The sequence below is a fragment of the Ambystoma mexicanum genome, chromosome 2p, assembly GCF_040938575.1.
Source record: "Ambystoma mexicanum isolate Mex_15411 chromosome 2p, UKY_AmexF1_1, whole genome shotgun sequence".
Lineage (NCBI taxonomy): Eukaryota > Metazoa > Chordata > Amphibia > Caudata > Ambystomatidae > Ambystoma > Ambystoma mexicanum.
Window position 1 is genome coordinate 1,077,638,117 of NC_090923.1, and position 18,658 is coordinate 1,077,656,774.

The 18,658-nt window shown below is 44.4% G+C and overlaps 1 protein-coding gene across 2 annotated transcripts in view; it reads left to right on the forward strand.

Moving 5' to 3' along the window:
• MAP4K2 (mitogen-activated protein kinase kinase kinase kinase 2) overlaps positions 1 to 18,658 on the forward strand; it is a 1,208,607-nt gene that overhangs the window by 703,691 nt on the left and 486,258 nt on the right. For both annotated transcript variants that reach the window (XM_069645028.1, XM_069645029.1), the window contains one exon: positions 1,764 to 1,848. In XM_069645028.1, coding sequence (XP_069501129.1) covers positions 1,764 to 1,848 — 85 coding nt within the window. The remainder of the gene's footprint in view (positions 1 to 1,763; positions 1,849 to 18,658) is intronic.

The window sequence follows — 18,658 nt, forward strand, 5'->3', positions numbered from 1 at the left end:
TGCAGGTGCAAGGATTCTTCTGGTCAGTTCAAGGATTAGAGTCCAACCCCTGGCGCTGAAGAAATGCAGAACACACTGATGTAGACCTCTTCGGGCACTTCACAAGACGGGGGAAGGTGAGTTCCAGTGACTTTCACCACACAGAGGCAACGGTAGGCATCCTTCCAGTCGCTGTTGAAGAAGACATTCCAGAACAGGGTCCCTGGAAGAAGGGAGGGTGAAATTGGGTAGGAAGGTGACTTACACCACAAGTTCGCGACTACCGAAGTTCCTGTTGCGAATGTGGAACAGCAACGGTTCTACCTACGAAGCCCACTGGAGAGCTGGTCAGTGCCTTGGGTGGTCCAGGGACACTTCTGAAGGCTCAGGATGGCTGATCCTCAAGAAAACATCAGGACTGGTTGGTCTCACCGGTCCAGGAGTTGAAGAACTGCTTAGGGTCTTCACGGATCAGGTAGTCCAACAGGTCTTCACCAGGCCTGACACAGGAAGGGATGCTGGTCCTATTCAGGAGTCTTCTTCAGATCTTCAGTCAGCTGTTCTTCTACATAGGATACTTGGCTCCAATGCTGATCTGAAGAAGTGGCTGTAGGACTCCTCTTGTTTTCCAAGATTCTGCCTGGAAGTAAGTCCAAGCCCACTAATGGTAAGGACCTGCACCATTCAAACAGCCAGCAGTGGGCCAATCAGGAACCACTGTGGGTTTCACTCATGTCCCACCCTCAGACTTTCAGACACCACAGATGTGAAGTGGGACTAGACAGTCCCACCCGCTTCCTGGACCACGCACACAAAGGCACCAGTATCCTGCGAAAGCTGGGGCTTTCCCGGCCAAGTGCATGACTTTATATGGGATTTCCTGACCTGGGAAAGCAGGAAGAAGGCCGAACAACAATATAGCCAAAGGGCAAGCAAAAATCTCGTGGCATGGCCTTTTAGGGCACTAGCCACGATCAATAGCCATACTCGGTAAACACGAATGTGCACACCAGAAATAACACAAAATGGTAAAAAATATAATTGCTGCCGCCAGCTTGTCTTTAGGCACCTATGAAAGTGACCAAATATTCTAAGTGTAAAATAGTAGGGTGATCCACTGCCCTGCGTTGTAAGATGCAGTGTGCCATGTTAAAACGTTACCAGAAAGGTAAAAAAAAAACAAAAGGAAAACATAGTTTCCCAATACTGATAGTCTAAAGGACTGATCAGTTTCCCCATAACAAAATGTGCAAAAAGCCAGTGGAGTGCAGCTGAATTCTTCACTTTCCCTGTAAAAGGGCAGGACAGGTTAAAAAACAAAGGCAAAAAGTTAGGGGGTCAAGAGAACTATGGAGGGATGGTTGCTCAAAGAGAAATCTTTCCTAACAGGAAGCAAACAAGATACTTACCTTCGATAATGTTCTTTGTGATGGATACATCCTTACTTCCACACATTGACCTTCCCATCGTATCTCTCTGATGGTTTGCTTGTCACTTGTGGCAGTTCTTACATTCCTTAGTGCGACTGTTAGAAAAAAGCTCCAAAGCCAATCATCGCCTGGAAAGATAGTTAAAAAAATAGGAAATATGTGGGATGAAGGCTATATCCATCAGAAAGAACATTGGCCAAGATAGTTAATGGTTTTTGTTGTTGTCCCGCATGAAGTTAGACATTTACTGCTCTGAGAACCTCTGAACACACCTGCCCACCCTTGGCATTGTTGGTTGGACATCTTCTTGCTGAACTCTGAAATATTGAATTTCCTCACATTTTCTTTCTCCAGATGGGTGCATGTTTCTCCAAAGTGTTCAATGGATGTCCTCTGAAAATCAACTCTGCAGTGACCTGGATTCACCCAGAGACACGAGGTGAGGTGTGCAAATCCTGTTCAAATTTGCGGGGTGGTAGGTCATGAGGTTGGTACAGATTCACGTGGTGTGTAGAGGCAGGATTGTTGGGACTCAAACTGAAATAAATGCATAGACTGAATGATACAATTCCTATTTGATAAGCACCTTTTATAAATGCAGTTTAGTCACATTATTATGCAGCAATTCTGCATCATTTAGGACATGTAATAAAATGTTTTGTTCTACACCCTATACCACAAGACTGTGTATGTATATATTCAGCATGCTATGGTGAGACGAGATACGTAGACAGAAAAATCTACATGATATAATATGGAAGAGAATGCACAAAGCATCATTTTAGCAGAACCACAAATGAGTGTTGCTTTCCCAAATAGTGAACGCTTGTGGCAGCTTTGTTAGAATGGAAACAAGCTTAATCATTGTCAGATTAGCATAGGATGTGTGTATTTTTAGGACAGTGTCGATGGGGCAGGGGGGAGTTCATAGGCTACTGGTTCTTAATATACTTTGGAGGTAGGCTGCAGTTTTGAACACTGTTGGGGCTCTGTCATAGCCACAAATGTTTCTGCCTCCCTTCATCCCCTTATCCCCTACCTGCTGATTCTCTCTTCCATGATCCCATTCATCAATTGTGATGCTGCAATTGACTGTTTCCACTGCCCCCACCTGCCCATATCACTTTTATGTTGAATCTTTAAGGTGGGGGCTCTATCACCAATCCCCTTCTCTGTCATCCCACATCACCCCTGATCACAGCTCCAATGCCCCTGCCTCACTCTTTGTGCTATCTTCAACCCCTCCGACCATATATCTGCTGCAAACCATCCACTTCCGGCCCCCTACTCCTTAACCTATTCCCCCCACCTACCTGCCATCACACCTCCTCCCCTCTTGAGCACACGGATCCCGTGGCATCGCCATCTCCTGCTCCCTCAACCAGAACGACAGCTAGCAAACCAACGACTAATACTTGTGCACTCATTCTGTATATAAGGACTAATTCACCAGTGTAGGAGAGAATCCCTTTTGGTGGTGTGCACTATAAAGTGCAATGATCCCCCTTCACTGTGTCTGTTAAATCTTATTTCCAGCTGTGAAGTGTGCCAGGGACACCAATTGTGTGGAATAGAGATCAATCCATAATGCACTTTAACAGACACAAATAAACATACTGCATGAGCATCTAGCTTAGTGAACATTCAAGTAGCAATAGTTACAAAAGGAAACACCCTATATGATACGTCCAGCATTAAAGAGAGCCATGACTGTCCCAGTAACCAATTTACTGTTTACAGTAAACACACCAGAGATGGCAGGCCAAGACAAGACACGGGAAGGGGATTTCAGTGACTACCAGAGAATCCAATAACCACTCTCTGACGGAAGTACTTACATACAGCTCTAGTCAGAATAATCTAGAACACAAACCTAGCAGAGGCGAACTTTGTAGAAGAGCAGGTTCAATGTTAGAGTAGAGGAAAGGGGGACATGGATGGCAGTATAAAGACTGAAAATCTGGAACTCTAGTAGACTGTGCTGAAAGGCAGGTCCGAAGAATGGAAGTTGAAGAAGTGCAGAGAAATTGAGTAATTGGCAGATATATAGAGCACCTAAGAGTGGGAGTTGGAAGAAGTGAAGCAAAGAAAAGTGGGCTAAAGTATATGAAAATTAAGGCTGTTGCCAGGAAGACTTTCCTGGGGCTTATGTTCAAGCCCCAAAATCACCTACCTGGTCTGGCTAAACTTTGGATTCCTTCAGATGTGTACTGCAGCTTTCTAGGGGAAACTGGGGCAAGCAGTGAGGGTACATCCCTCAGGATGGGAGCGGAACAGCAGAAAAACAGATGTACATTATATGGTGTTCAGCTACAAGCTATCCACACAATTCTATTAGTTACATGTGCTTTTATTATCGGGTTACCACAGTAAGAAAAAGTAACTGTACAAGCATGTTGCAGATAAGTAATTAACTTTAAAGAAGTCTCTAATTGGGAATGGGTCTTTCAATGTTCTTAAGGCACCGCCAAGCGTCCCTGCAGTTTTAGGTCAACCGTTTGTGAGTGCCAGCATTTAGCGCTTAGCCGTGGTTGTTTGTGGCCTATGTTAAAGATAGGCCCAGTTCTTTTCTATTGGCCAATATTCTCCTTTGGAGAAATGTTCTGTCAACATCTGTAGGTCATCGCAAGTAGCTGACCCTAGCCAAAAAGACCCCAGACACTGAAGCTTTTCAGTGACCCACTGTTTTCCCATGTGCCAAGGTTGTTCCAATGTAACCCCTGGTAAGAATTTTCAGCTACTTTCATAGAGGTTTTTCTATTTCCCGCCCTCTGTTATTCTCCAATCATTGGAGAGCAACTGCTTTCGGTTCCTTGATCCCCAAGTGAGATCTTCTGAGACATCTTCCTGCAGGGGAGCCAAAGGTCCCTGAGAAAAGGGCACACATCTAAGAACAGATGAAGAAATAAAGAATGGCAAAGAACCTTGAGCAGCTGGAGAGCACTGGGACTAACACGGTCCAAAAACAGCTTTTCTGGTGCTGTGAAGACCCTGCAGTGACAGCAGGTAGGCAAGCTTCCCTCTCTAGGCAGCAATAATCTTTTCTTGATTCTTGGCTTTGTCTTTGCTTTGTTGCAGTAACACCAGACCGGGTGATCTGTCTGGGTGTCTTTGTTTCAATTGTTCGGTGTCTTCAGCACTGATATCGGTTTTCCGTCAAGGGAAACACACTGTGGGCTCACCTGAGGTTAAGGAGGTTGCCAGAATCTTTCTAAGGTTCAAGTGGGGGTATCACTTCTAACCAGCAGAGTTGCATCTTGAAGAAGGCTCTTGTACACCTCTGCACATTAGCAGAGCTTCCTCACGATCATTGGGCCTTGGACAGGTATGCACAGCAGCAGGTCTTTATCGCGATCATCATCAGGCTTTGAATTCATCCTCTTCTGTCTGCAGGGGCACATCCCAGGAGATGAACATCACAATGGAGCAGACCCTCACTAGTGATATCAAATTGGGAGTTGTGATGTAATCGCAACCTCAAACATTAGTCGTCCACCCATTAAAGTTTCAGTGGCCACTTTAAGGGTCCAGAAGGAGAACCGACACACAGGTGGCATACTTTTGGCTACAGACATTTATTAATGAAAAAATGAAAGAGAAAACCCTATCCGACCCTAGTTCTAAGAGGGGTTTCCCTGCCTCAACTAAAACAAAGGAGTCTTGTCAGGATGTCAGTCTAAAGCAAAAGAGTCCACCTTCCTGTATCCAAACCTATTTCTCAGCCTTACACTATAAACTATACTGAGGCAAATGGGTGGTCTTCTTGATCCAGAAGAGTGTCTCCATTCTTCTGGATGACAGGCCAAAGTTCATTTCTGGGTGAATCAAATGAAATGTTCTTTTTAAAGGATACAAACCAAAAGTCTCAAAATGTACCTTGCATTTGGGCTCCAGCAGGGCACATAGAAGAGGACCTCAATACTTGTTGGCCGGTATTCTGGTGGTAAATCCACATGAATACCAGCCAATGGAATTTCTGTTACCGCCACTTGGTCCAGCGGAATTACCACCAGATTACAAGTGGTGGTGGTGGCAGAGTTAATCCCCATGTTCACAGCATCCATAGGACTGTATGGGGCATTTTTGGCAGAATTACTGCTGTGGAAATTCCGCTGATTTTGCCGATTTTCCGTCGAAAGCGGGAGGAATTACCTCCAGCATGATGCTGGAGATAAGTCCCTAACTGCAGGGCCATACTCGTAGTATGGCAGTGCGGTAAAAGTGGCAGTAATTCCATTACCACCAATTATTTCCTGCACCACCATATTTGTAATGAGCCCCAAAGTCTTGTATCTTGGCAGTGTTCACTTTCTCAGTGGCTTTCCCACTGCCAGGACAAGTGCCTTCCTTTTCCTGGTCTTTGTAGTCACAATGCCAATAGAATGACTTCCCCCTCTTGGCTTCTTTCACAATATTTGTCGAGAATAGGGGAAATGCCTCCCTTTCGCTGGTCTTCCTCTGGCTCTTCACAATGCCAAGAGAATGACTCTCTTCTCTTGGCACCCTTCACAATGTTCATCAGAATTCACAGTGTTCACAGCTGTCAGGCTGGTAATATCCACATCCAATGCAGGAGCTGCTGAGTCCCACGATCCCACTAAGATGTCTAGCTCACAACTAAACTGAACAGCTGAGTACTAGACACCCCTGGGGGGAAGGGGGAAAAGTGGATAAAATAACAAATCAGACACTGGATCTTCTATCTTCATCCGGTCTCTGCATGAATGAAAATTGTTAAGCATTAAATAATATTACAAAACTAAACAACTATTATTTTATGAATATCAACAATCCTACCTGAATACCCTCTGCAAAAAGCCCAGAGGATGATAATTATTTCTATATATTTCTTTTAGTTTTGAAATAACTCCAACTCTTTTACCCTAAAAGCAAACTTTGGTGGTCATGTTTCATAACTGTGCTGCCGAAAACCAATGAACTGAATGTCATTACAAGTGACTAAACTGATGGAGGTTCCTTGTGGAAATAAATGAACTTGAAGAAAAGAAAATGTGTTTCCAAACAATGTCAATAAAACTGTGAACACAAACTCCAGAATGTCTCAAGAAGATGAGTCTTTTGAATGAAGCACACTTGAAAAAATAGTTGAAAACACAGACATAATCTTTTGTTTTCCTTAAAATGATACTATTTCCTTAATCAGTTCATTCCATTTCATTTACCTCTCTTTATGGAAATAGTTCAACAACCAAAGGAAATACCATTTAATGTTGAGTGCAGTTTTAAAGTAAAGTTATTCCTCAAAAACGTCTTTGCATGTAATGAGATGCATTTGGAAGATTCCTCATATAATATGGTAAACAAGTCTTATATATTTTCCTCTTTGTTAAAAATACCTTGGCTCAAAAATAAATATCCTTCTTGGTGCTGCTTTTAAAAAACAAAGTTGCCTGTGCAGTCATTAACTTTAATAGCCTTTAAATATCATGTCTTCATGACTTAATCTTTGATGAATGAGTTTGCCATGTAAAAACACTGGCTTCACAACACAACATCTTTTAATCCTTGCACTTCAGAGGAGAAAATAACAGAAGATAAGGCTAACTTTGGCAGTTCATTTAGATTAATTACATAAAAAGTACTTAGCTTATTTTTTGCTTTAGAAGACCTCTCAGCATTTTCTTCCACAGGGAAAATTAATTTCTTTAGAGTAGATGTAACTTGAATGAGTTGTTTCTTTTTCTTTTAGTGTTGAAGATATTTTCTTAAGAGTTTTCCAAGGCCCAAAACATAGGAGATAAACAGAAACATGACCAGCTCAGGAAACTAAACTAATGAAAGGCAGTTTAGAATGTTGGGAGTCACACCATTGTCAACCTGCCACCCAATCAGAACTCCTGCCTCTGCCCTCCATCTTGGCTTGGGGTATCTGCAGTACTCTGAATATGGAAGTTAAGGCCCAACCATTTTAACAGTGAAAGGACTATATTTAGTTTTTAAACCTAACAATGAAATAAACAAAGAACATAAGGATAATAATTCTTTAATTACCACCTATTTACTATGGAACCTGACAACAGCCTAGCTGGTTCACTATCCTGCCAGGTACTGTGACTATGAAGAAGTAGATCGCTATAAGATGTGGCCCCCTCGACCCCTCTTGGCTGTTCACAGTTCCCAAACAAATACCTGGTTCACTTTCCTGCGAGGTATTCTCTTTGTTGTGTTCCAGACCCCTTCGTATTGATTTCTTCTCTCTTGGGCCCCAAGCCTATTGGTATTTGTTTCTTTTCCTCTGGTCCCAGACCCTTCTTTCTCTTGGGTCCCAGACCCCTTGGTATTTTTTTCTTTCTCTCGGGTCCCAGAACCCTTGGTATTTGTTTCTTTCTCTTGTCTCCCAGACCCTTTGGTACTTGTTTCTTTCTCCTGGGTCCGAGATCCCTTGGTATTTGTTTCTTTCTCTTAGGTACCAGACCCTTTGGTATTAGTTTCTCTCTCAGTATTCAGACCCACAGTTCTTCTGCTCTGTACTTGGGAAGGCCCGGCTCAGCAACCCACCAGATACTGTGACTATGAGGATGCCTGGGGGTGCTGCTCGTTATTGGGTATGGGTCTCTGACCCACTTAATGTGGCTTCTCAGCTTCTTGTGGGTCCCAGCAACTACTCTGGCAGCCCAGATACCTGTGCGATGCTTGCCGGTGATCTCCATTTGGTCGCAAACTTCCATTTCTGCTCATCTGGTTCTTCCAGGGAGGATCTCCTTGCTGCGGTATCGCCACAGCGTTTCTCGTTCTGTGGCTTGCAGTCCCTCAGGCTGCACGTCCCAGCTCTCTTGCTCAGCTTGGTGCCCACTTCCTCTCTGGCTCGGTCGGCCATGTTTGGCGGACCTTTCCATTGCGGCTCCACCTCCTGGGAGGCATACCGGTTTCTGCTCTCTGGCAAGTGTTCAAGAAATGATATGTTAGGCTGTTCAGACTGTTGGTCTCCCTTCCCCACGATTTCTGCATGGCACTTGCTTGTACACTCGAGCTTTGCACAATCTCTGGCTTCTCTAGCACGAGGGTGCAGTTCACACATTAGTATCAGGGCCTTCTGTGCACAATTGTCTTTGCCTTTCAAAGTCTCTTCTTTCAGAGGGCCTGATGCAACAAATAAACAATATTTTCCTCTTAGGATTTCACAAGTACTAAATTTCTCAGGTGATTCACTATTCACCTTGGTTCCCCCTCATCCCGGCTCAGATCCCCTTTATACACAATGTTCAACTTTTCAGGTGTATTCATGTGCACCCCGGATCCCCCTCTGCCAGGCTCAGATCCACTTCAATTCAATGGGCTCGATTTCTCGGGTAACTTTCTGTTCACCCCGGTTCCCCCTCTGCCGGGCTCAGACCAACTTTAATTCACTTTACCATAAACTTCCTTTCTTGCAAAAACGTTCAATGGAACTCCCTTCTTCGGTCTCGGATCAACTTTATCTATGTTGTCATCAATTTACTTGACAGTATCAGCAATCGAAGACTTTCGATTGTGCACAGGATTTTGCTGGACCCGTTGCAGGACCACTTCAATGTACAGTTCTTTTGCCAATATTTCACCTTTCTTAATTCTTAGTTGGATATGCTGTCTGCTCTTTTTGAATAAGCACCCACGCCTTCCCGGACCACTCTGTCAATGGCATTGTTTGTCAGTTTTAAAGTTCAATCATTCATCTATTGTTCACTTTTACTTTCGTTGGTTATCACATGCATTTCATACATTGTTCACTTCAACGTTCCCCATACAATGTTGCCGCTTGCAACCTTGGCTTCAATTCAGACCGGTCTGGTATCAGTCTCCCCGACCCACTGACTGTGCTGACTTCACTGGTACTGCTTTGTTGTAGGAGCCAAGGACAGCACCACAGCAGCAAGCGATTCTCCCTGCCTTGACTATCGACCCTGGAGGACCCCGGGTACCTCCGACACACAATACAGGATTCTCCGTCTTTCTTCGTGGTCTTACAATATCTATTCTTAAAGGTCCATGAAAGTAATAAAGTAATGTCTCCTCATTGAAAAGGTCAAGACGCTTCCCTCCTTACTATCCCCTTCTGTTTTGCTGTCTTTCAACTCCTATTAAACTGCCATCTTGGAACTGCTGCATCCTCGTGTGTATTGCTTTGCTCAGAGAGTGCTCTCGTGCTCCGCCTTTTATCCGTGTGGGGAAGTCTAATGGAAGTCAGGTGTGTGTGATCGTCAGTAATTGCCTGACCCTACCTGACCATTGTATTGGGACATGTCAGGTATACGGCTCTGGTGTTAGTCCATCTTCTCTCATAGCGAGCTGTCCGTGAGAAAGTGTTTGTGTTGTGAAAGGGAGGTGGGGGGAGAGTTTGAGTTCCTAAATAACCTACTTGGCAGGATGGGGTAAAGGTGTTACAGGGAAGGGGATACCGCGTCTCGCCATCCTGTGTCCCAATCCCACTCCTCGAAGACCCCTCACCCAGGTGATCCTCCCGCACTGGTCCATCACCAGGAACTGTGTCCAAAAGCGATGGCCGTGTCCTGGCAACCTGGATGACAATTCCCCAGGGACTAGCTGGTGAAACACCTTCTGAATTCTCACACATCAGAGTCCTTCCAGCAAACACTCCTCTCAATGGTCTGTCCAGTTCGAAGTCCACAGGCTCTCCAGGCTATGCACTTGGTTCTCATCTTCTTTGGTTGTCACTCTTCTATTTTATATTGGTCTTGGCCAATAGGAATCCTGTAACCACTAGACTGCTCAATAGTGTTTCCATGAGCGCTCTTCATACCTCTGCACTTGCTCCTCGTTCCAGTACTTCTTAGTATTCTCTATAGGGTAGACCTGAATATTTTTAGTCTGTATTTCCTATGTCTTTGGTCTCACAGAAATACATGGAAGATGATGGTAAAGGCATACAGAGAGGGGCTGAAGGAGAGGTGTATATATTGGATAAATATCCCCCAAGATAGTGGCCACTGGTCCCATAGGGGGTCTCCCTTCCTATGCGATCCTCCCACTAAGTACCACCCCCATGGGGACTATCGGGTAGCAGCCTCACCTCCCATACCTCGCATGAAGGCGTTCCCCCCATGGAAACAGTGACGACATCCTGGGATTCGTCACACTGCCCAACCACTTGCAGACTCCCTCTTTCGGTCTGTTCCTGGGCTTTGAGCTTGGATGTGTATTTTCTTTTTTTTCTTTTTTTCTTTGAAAGCTAAAACAACCATACGATTTGGTCTCATCTGTTCAGACCCTATGCTGTCCATGCTCCGAATTAATCTAAATACAGGAAAACCCCATCTGTCTTCACACTTCTCTAGTCAACAAATGGCTTTCCTAATTGTCCAATATTTCAACCACTGTTTAGTGTTTTAAATCCTTTTATCAGTAAATGAATACTGATCACATGAACATATTTAAAATCACCTAAACACAAACATACAGGTTACTACATATTTAAAAAAATAATGAAGCACATTTCATAATCACTGTTATTAAGGAAAACTATTCAAAGAAAATGATTAGCATACAAATGAAATCAATATAGAAAAGGGGAAATAACAATCTTCCAAAATAGTGATACTGACAATTATTCCATAGGTCTACTATATTGCTAACTCATAATATGTATTTCTTCAACACAATGCGTTGTACTAATAAAGAAGTTAAATAGCGAATAGTTGATTGAAACATTTGATGTTCATGTTTGTTTATTAGAGAAGTCTGATGAAGATGGAGAGGGGTTTTCCTGTATTTAGTGATCCCGGTGACCCCTTCATGTCTGTAAACTCAGTCTTTTTTTGTCTTGTAAGCCTGCTCGTGGTTCAGCCAGTAAATATCTATGTAAGGCTCCCAACTGTGTCCATCATTTTGTTTTAAACAGGCAACAGCCATACATGTGCTCCAAAACACAGTAATATGCCAGCAGTCAGACTATACAATACCTAAGTACAATTTGTACCCTCGCTGAGAGACTGAATATGTGCATACCTCATGAGTAGAGTTATCCAAGTACAAATACATCAAAAATGACCGGGGCCCCCCTAATCAGATGCGTAAGGACCTACGTCCACATGGTTTACTACGAAGTGTTTCCTTAGCTTAATTTTGGCCTTTGTGCAATTTATGTGTTTTTGGGACCTGTACCAATCCCTAGGTTCCTGATCAAGATTCACTTTTAGAGGCTTAGCTCTACCCTCTAGGATTGTCAGTGGCGGAGTGGTGTGGCGAGTGGTCTGTGGTGACTGTGGGAACGTATGTTGGAAGGAGTCTTTATACACTTGCTACGATCGCTGAGGAGGAGCCTGCAGTGAACTCTACTAAAACCCATTCCTTGTACGGAGCGCCGCGGCGAGGGGTCTGTGGTGGCTACGGGACCGTATGTCAGAAGGAGTCTTTATACACTTGCTACAATCACTGAGGAGGATCCTGCAGTGAACCCTACTAAAATCTGCCATGCAGAGTGGTGTGGCGAGTGGTATGTGGTGGTCCGTGGAGGCGCCGGGGAGGTGCGGCAAGCTGTTGCAGCTCTATCAGGAGGTACATTGTTTGACTATTGCCAGTCAATAAATGTCTCTTATTACTTCAGCCTTCACAAGTGTTTGACTTGCGATCATGCTATGTATGTCTGTACACTGATTGTGTAGCTGGGTAACGCTGTACAGTGGATTGGTTGGAGGGATGAAACCCTCGGCTACGTGTGCTTATCCATTAAGGAGCATGTCTAAACGGTTGCAGCAGTAAACCAAACACGGCACTCAGGTGAAGTGTGGTTCTCTAAGGAAATTTGCAAAACAGGTGCTACGGCTGAGAGTATGGAGAGCGAATGTTTAACAGTAGACTCACAGCTGTTTCCTGTGGCAAAAACCAGAATAAATAAATCAACATAGCTGCCAAAGATTACGGTCTATTACACGCCTGTGACACCACCTAATCAGCAGCAAAAGGGAGGAAACGTTGAAATAAAAACCCCAGTGATTCTGAAATCACAGATGGCTATGAAGGCGATTGACAATGATAATTCACTCTTAAATATGTGTTTGTTCCTTTGTAGAAGGTCATTGGGTGAGACAACACAGGGTGACAATGCTCCCTCTGGCGTGAAGACTACTAGTCTCTCTGCCAGCCCTGACCTGACTGGAATTGCTAAAGGGGTGGCTAGTTCACTGGATGATTTTATCCACTTCTGAATGTTGCAGTGAACAATTATTAGAGGCTCATGAAATGTAATTTGCACCAACATTAAGTTCTATTACCATTACCATGGATGCAATTTTTGGTTTGTGTTCAACGATTGCCAGTGAGCAAAATTAATTTAAATGTGTACTGGCCTTGGTGGTTGACATTATAATAGCCAACAATGCGAATGTTTGCCTGAATGTCCCGCCTTACAAACTGAAAGAAGTCAAGCAGTCGGATCTTGTGTGCTCGCAGGAGTACTCCATGCTGGACTCACCATTGACCATTTCATCATCAACACCAAGGACCGAAGTGCAAGGCCCCAAGCAGGGTGCAACCATTTCTATATCTGAAACAAGGCAAACTCTATCCAATGTGCCAAACCAGCGAGGAAAAAAGATTTCGAAGGCACCAAAGAAGGTTAAAGTTGGTCGAAGGCAGGAGCAGCAGAGGATAAAGGGAGTATATCCGGCTGCTAAAGCCATGCCCGGTATATTGCCGTCGACTCCGCAACTCTGAGCACCGTATTTGCCGAACCGGCCACAGAACGGCTATCCAGCCTCCTGGCACCCATACATGGGTAGGACCAGCCCACCGTACTTTGAAGCTCACCAAATAACTCAATTAGCCTTGAAAAAGACTAAGGTTGAAACGCGCGTCGGATGTGTAACGTATCAACATGTTAAAACTGGCACCTCTACGTCTAATAATGTATTTCATTAGTGCTGATTAACTAAGGAAATAAACAAACCTCTTGTTTGACACAAATAAACCTGACTCATCCATTACCTGATTAAGCTGCCTAACTGCCAAAACCGGACTATCCAATCCCACCAGCGCCTACAGGTCCATAGTTTGTCAAACCCCACTAATTGTCTTCACAATCGGGAACCCCGGAGTTGGTCCCTTGACAAACCAGGACTCAGGCTGCAGGTTTGACACAGTAAACAAACAAACCAGAAGTGCGCAGGAGTGAGGGAGTTCCGCCTTTCAAAAACTACACCCATGCTCAAAGCCAACAATGCAAATGTTTGCCTGAATGTCCTGCCTTACAAACTGAAAGAAGTCAAGCAGTCGGATCTTGTGTGCTCGCAGGAGTACTCCAGGCTGAACTCACCACTGACCATTTCATCATCAACACCAAGGGCCGAAGTGCAATGCCCCAGGCAGGGTGCGACCATTTCTATATCTGAAACAAGCCAAACTCTATCCAATGTGCCAAACCTGCGAGGAAAAAACATTTCGAAGGCACCAAATAAGGTTAAAGTTGGTCGAAGGCAGCAGCAGCAAAGGAAAAAGGGAGTATATCCGGCTGCTAAAGCCGTGCCCGGTATATTGCCTGAGCCAATTCTGAAGGAGAATCCAGGCCGGCTGAGCGTGGAAAATAAAGTCAATGAAGTAAAACAAGTGGTGTCCAGTGTGAAACGATATACATTGGCTGGCAAAACGTGCTTGGGAAGTGTTGCTTGGACGCTTGATAAGTAGCTACAATAACCGGAGCCCATGGTACCTGCTCCTGGACAGGAACAGGAGGTGGAAGGATCAATTCTAAATATGCGCCTAGCAAGAGCAACAAGAAGAGCACACTCAAAAATGATGGAGGGGAACAATCCCTAAGAATTGAGGAATGCAATCCCACAGAGTAAAAGAAAGAATTTAATAATACTATTTCGGCAAATCAAGCACCTCCAAATTTTAAGATCCCGAGACATAGAATCGGTGTCCTTGCCCACCATGTATAGTATGAAGAATTGGGCCATTGTGACCTTTGTTTGCCTGGCGGCAGTAGAGAGGGTTATGGCGGCAGCCTCGGAAATACATAATTTGGGCAAAGAGATTCAGACCAATAAGGATGGTGGGTTGGAGAGCGCAGCGATGGGAAATGAATGCCACACAGAGGAAGTTGGTAATATAGGGCAAACACAGCTAAAAGACTTCCCTGCCCATGGAGCACAAGGAAAGCGAATGTATAGAGGGGGGCTGAGTGGCATGGTTGCCTTGCAACCAGTATTAGTAGCAGGTCAATATTGAAAGGGGGTGATTGGTAGGAGCTGCACACTGTTGGTGTGGAATACTCTGTACCATAACTCGTTTGCCACAAATAGAGACGGTATTGCAGCCCTAACTACAGTGGATCTTTTCTGTTATAAGAAACCTGGTTAACCACAGATATTGTACATGGGTTTTTACGAATCGAGCTCTTTCCATTGGTAGAGGACGCACGAAAGGTGGGCTCTGCATCATGATACACTCTGGGTTGGAGGTCTACAGGTATGGTATGGATGGGAAACCCTCTCATTGTATGGTGGTTACCATAGCCAACTTCCCTGCAAGGAATATGAATACCTTGATTATAAATATCTATGACCCCCCGTGATGGCAGCAACACGGGGTGCCTGAGGGAGTACATTAAGAACTCCATTGTGAATTGGCGATATCTTCACTCGGGAGGGGAAATGTTGGTGGCAGGGGATTTTAATGAGAAAAGAATATGAAGCCCCCATTACATATGCATACGAGCAGATAAAGCGTGGTACTGTGTGGGTGGATCCCATGTTGCATCTCCCTTTGGAGCTTCTGGTTCCCAGTGGTGAGTCTTCACATATGGATATAGCCACAAGGCAGTGGGCTGATTACAATTCTAATTTGGACTGTATATTTACGACAAAATTGTGACAGGGTCCATCTACTTTGTGAATATTTGATCAATTTCACCATTCTAAGTTCCCACGCTATGCTAAAGCTTAGGTTTAACATTGATCTACACACCCGACACCTTCCTCTAATGAGTAGGGCGACGCCTTCAGTACAAGGCAATAGAATTAATTGGTCCGTGGCAAACATTCAAACTATTAGTGCAATTTTAAATAATCTGACATGGAAGCCACAACAGCTCTATGCTAAATGCAATGGACAATTGCGGTTGTTATTACGTCTGCTTTAGCCACGTATGAAAAGGCCTGGTCGTGTAATGTTATTGAAGGATGTGGGGGTGAAGCCTTGTGATGCGTTGATAAATGGAAAGAAAAAAGCCAGAAGACACTAGTTAGTTAACATCAAACACAATGCAGTTTTAACACCAGTTCAGAAGGCAAAGGAGACTACTGTTGTGAATACCATGTATAAGAACTGGCTGAAACAATACAAAAGCAGTGCTTACAGCGCCAAACTGGAAAATAGTTTTTAAATTCATTAAAAGCAATGACTCGCGGACATTCTGGTCCTTCTATCGCACATATATTGGTGGCAAATCCCTCAATGTGCTGTTTGGTCTTAGTGAACACTGCTGGGTGCAATATTTTGTTCCAACGTATTGGGGAGGGGAGCCATAAACCAAATGGCAAGCAAGCCCACCAAAATTGAAGGGAACATAAGGGATAATATAAGTAGCATCAATATTGCTGATGCCATCAAAGGACTAAAATCGTTCTGGACCCCAGGCCCTGATGGCTTGCCAAACGTCTTATTAAAGGGGAACCCTCTGTTTTGGGCAGAGATTTTACATCTAATGTTAAAGACATATTGGATAGTGGTAAAACTCCTGAAAGTTGGCGACTGTCAATTCTAATCCCTGTACACAAAAATGGTCCTAATAACGAATCACAGAACTTTAGATTACTAGCCATGCTTGACTCCAGCAGTGAATTATTTGCCGCCTTACTGCTAAAGCTGCTGAGTGGGTAGGCAAGCAACAAATCCTTCAGCCTCAACAACTTGACTTTAGGAGAGGGTGCTCCACGGTGCTAGCCATGTGGGCATTGCAGCTGGGTTTTGACGACGGCTACTATGGCGCCCGGGGGGCCCTCTGTATGTGCTTTGTCGACTATACAGCGTCATTTGATTCTGTGGATCGAGATCGCTTGTGGAAGAAACTAGCTTTTTGGTAGATTGATCTGCAACTGCTGCATCTTATGTCTTTTGTATACCAATACATTGGTGATAGTCCGAACGTCCCAGGAGGGTACGATTATTGCACCGGTTGCCACTTATAGATGATTAAAGCAGAGTGTATTTTAGCACCCCTGCTATTCAACCTCTATATGGCCAGCATGGGGACCTTCCTGGCCCAAAGTGGTAATCTTCCGCTGCGCCTGGGGAGCGTACCCATCTCATTGATGGGTTATGCGGATAATATGGTTTTACTTCATTGCACCCCATGGGGCCTGCAAAGCTCCTTTAAATGCCCTGGTACATTATTCAAAGGAAAACTGTATGTGGATAAACCTACAAAAGACCAGGATTTTATAAGTACAATACAAAGGGAAAAGGAGGCGAGTCACAGTTGGTGGCTAGAGGGCACCACGTTTTAGAAAGTTCAAAACTATTTATTTGGGCTGCCTATTTCCGGCAGTCCCCTTCCAGACCATGGTTGGAGGGGCCCAGTGGTCAGTAAGCTGATGCGTAAGTGGCTGGTGTTGAGGAACTTTGTTAGAACCAAGTCTTTTGAGGGTCTTATTTAAGAATATAACACATCTGCCATCCCCAACCTCTTATATGGTGTTGAAGCTATGTTGGGTATTAACACTAAATGGCTGATCTCCATAGAAGGAAAGCTCATGATCAATTGTAGGTGAGCCACAAATGGTGTTGGCCAAAGCCCTGAGAATGGAGCTGGGATTGACCTTGATTGCTATTCATTGGAAGATGAGGTGCACCCGATTATACATGAAGAATTTGGAAGAAGAATCTGGAGTCAGTTTGAATCCTTTCCTGCAGTTATTGGGGGCACATGTCAAATTTAGTGGGTAATCTAGCATATCGTAGCCTGAAGAATATAGTTATCAGTCATTTACAAGACATTGGCCTCCAAGTGGTGTACATGTCGGAACATGGGGCATTTCTTTTTTTTTTAAATCTGTATTGATTATAGATCATTACCAGAGATCGCAAGCATAAAACAGTGGGTATGTCTTAATGTGGTCTGATCTCAACTAAAAGTTCTTCTACGTCAGCCCAGAATGATACATTTCTAGCCATTGGGCCTGATTAACGCCAGCGGTAATAGCGCACATTTTCGGCGGATTTCCCCCCAGCTAAGAGCTGGTGTGAAATCCGCCGAAGTCCTGATTTGGCGGACCCTTAAATCCGGCGGAATTAGCGCTACTGCCGGATTTAAGAGTTACCGCCAAAGTCGTGATCAGGCCCATTGTCTCTTGGTGATGATGTCTTTTATAAACCTATAACAAATCTCCCATTCCCACTCTCCTCCACCTGTATTTATCAAAAGGAAAGTAAGATGACCCTCAGACGGACTATCAGGCACTCATTATTCAGCCTCCTATTGTTCATGTAAAGCTTCTCTGTTTTTATCACAGGACTGACAGGTTCTGAAGCATGGTAGGTCTAAAATACTATTGTTCTCTGTCTCGGACAAACTCATGGAAGGAGAGCCAGACCTTGAGATAACCTTGGCAAGTCCCTGTAGCCAGAGCGCCAACTTTTTCCATGGCCAATACTCCCCATACCTTCACCCACCACCATGCTATTGACCTGCCCTCCTCAGTTTTCTATGCTTGGGCTATTGTAATTCTGGCTACTGCTAATAAGTGTGTGATTAATGTTGCTCTAGATCTACTAGCCGAGTAGGCGGGTTTGGCTGTTGTCCCCAGCAGCACCACCAGCAGTGAGTTAGGTAGTTCTGTACCTGTAATCTCCTTGATGTGGCCCTATATCTCCTTCCAGTAAAATTGCATCTTTGGGCATGACCACCAAATATGGCCCAGATCCCCCCCGAGTGCCGCATTTCCTCCAGCAGAGGGGAGACAATTCTGGTTTCATCTTGTTTAAGCGCTGATGAGGAGGTACCATCTGTAGCAGATTTTAAATAACTCTTCAATGGCCGTACATTTGGAGGCCCTATGGGCTCGTGCCCAGATTTGTCCCCATACCTCTTCTGAGATTTCTGTATCCAGGTCTTTCTGCCCCTATCCATAAATGGTGCCTATCGTTCATATGAGCATTGTCTAGTAGGTGATACAGTCGTGAAACACCCTTCTTTGCCCCTCCCTCTTTCATTGTAATTTCCATCCCTATCAGTGTCCGTGTGCCAGCTTCTTTCACTTCCTATCTATAGCGTTCCCCCTCTCCCACATGGAACC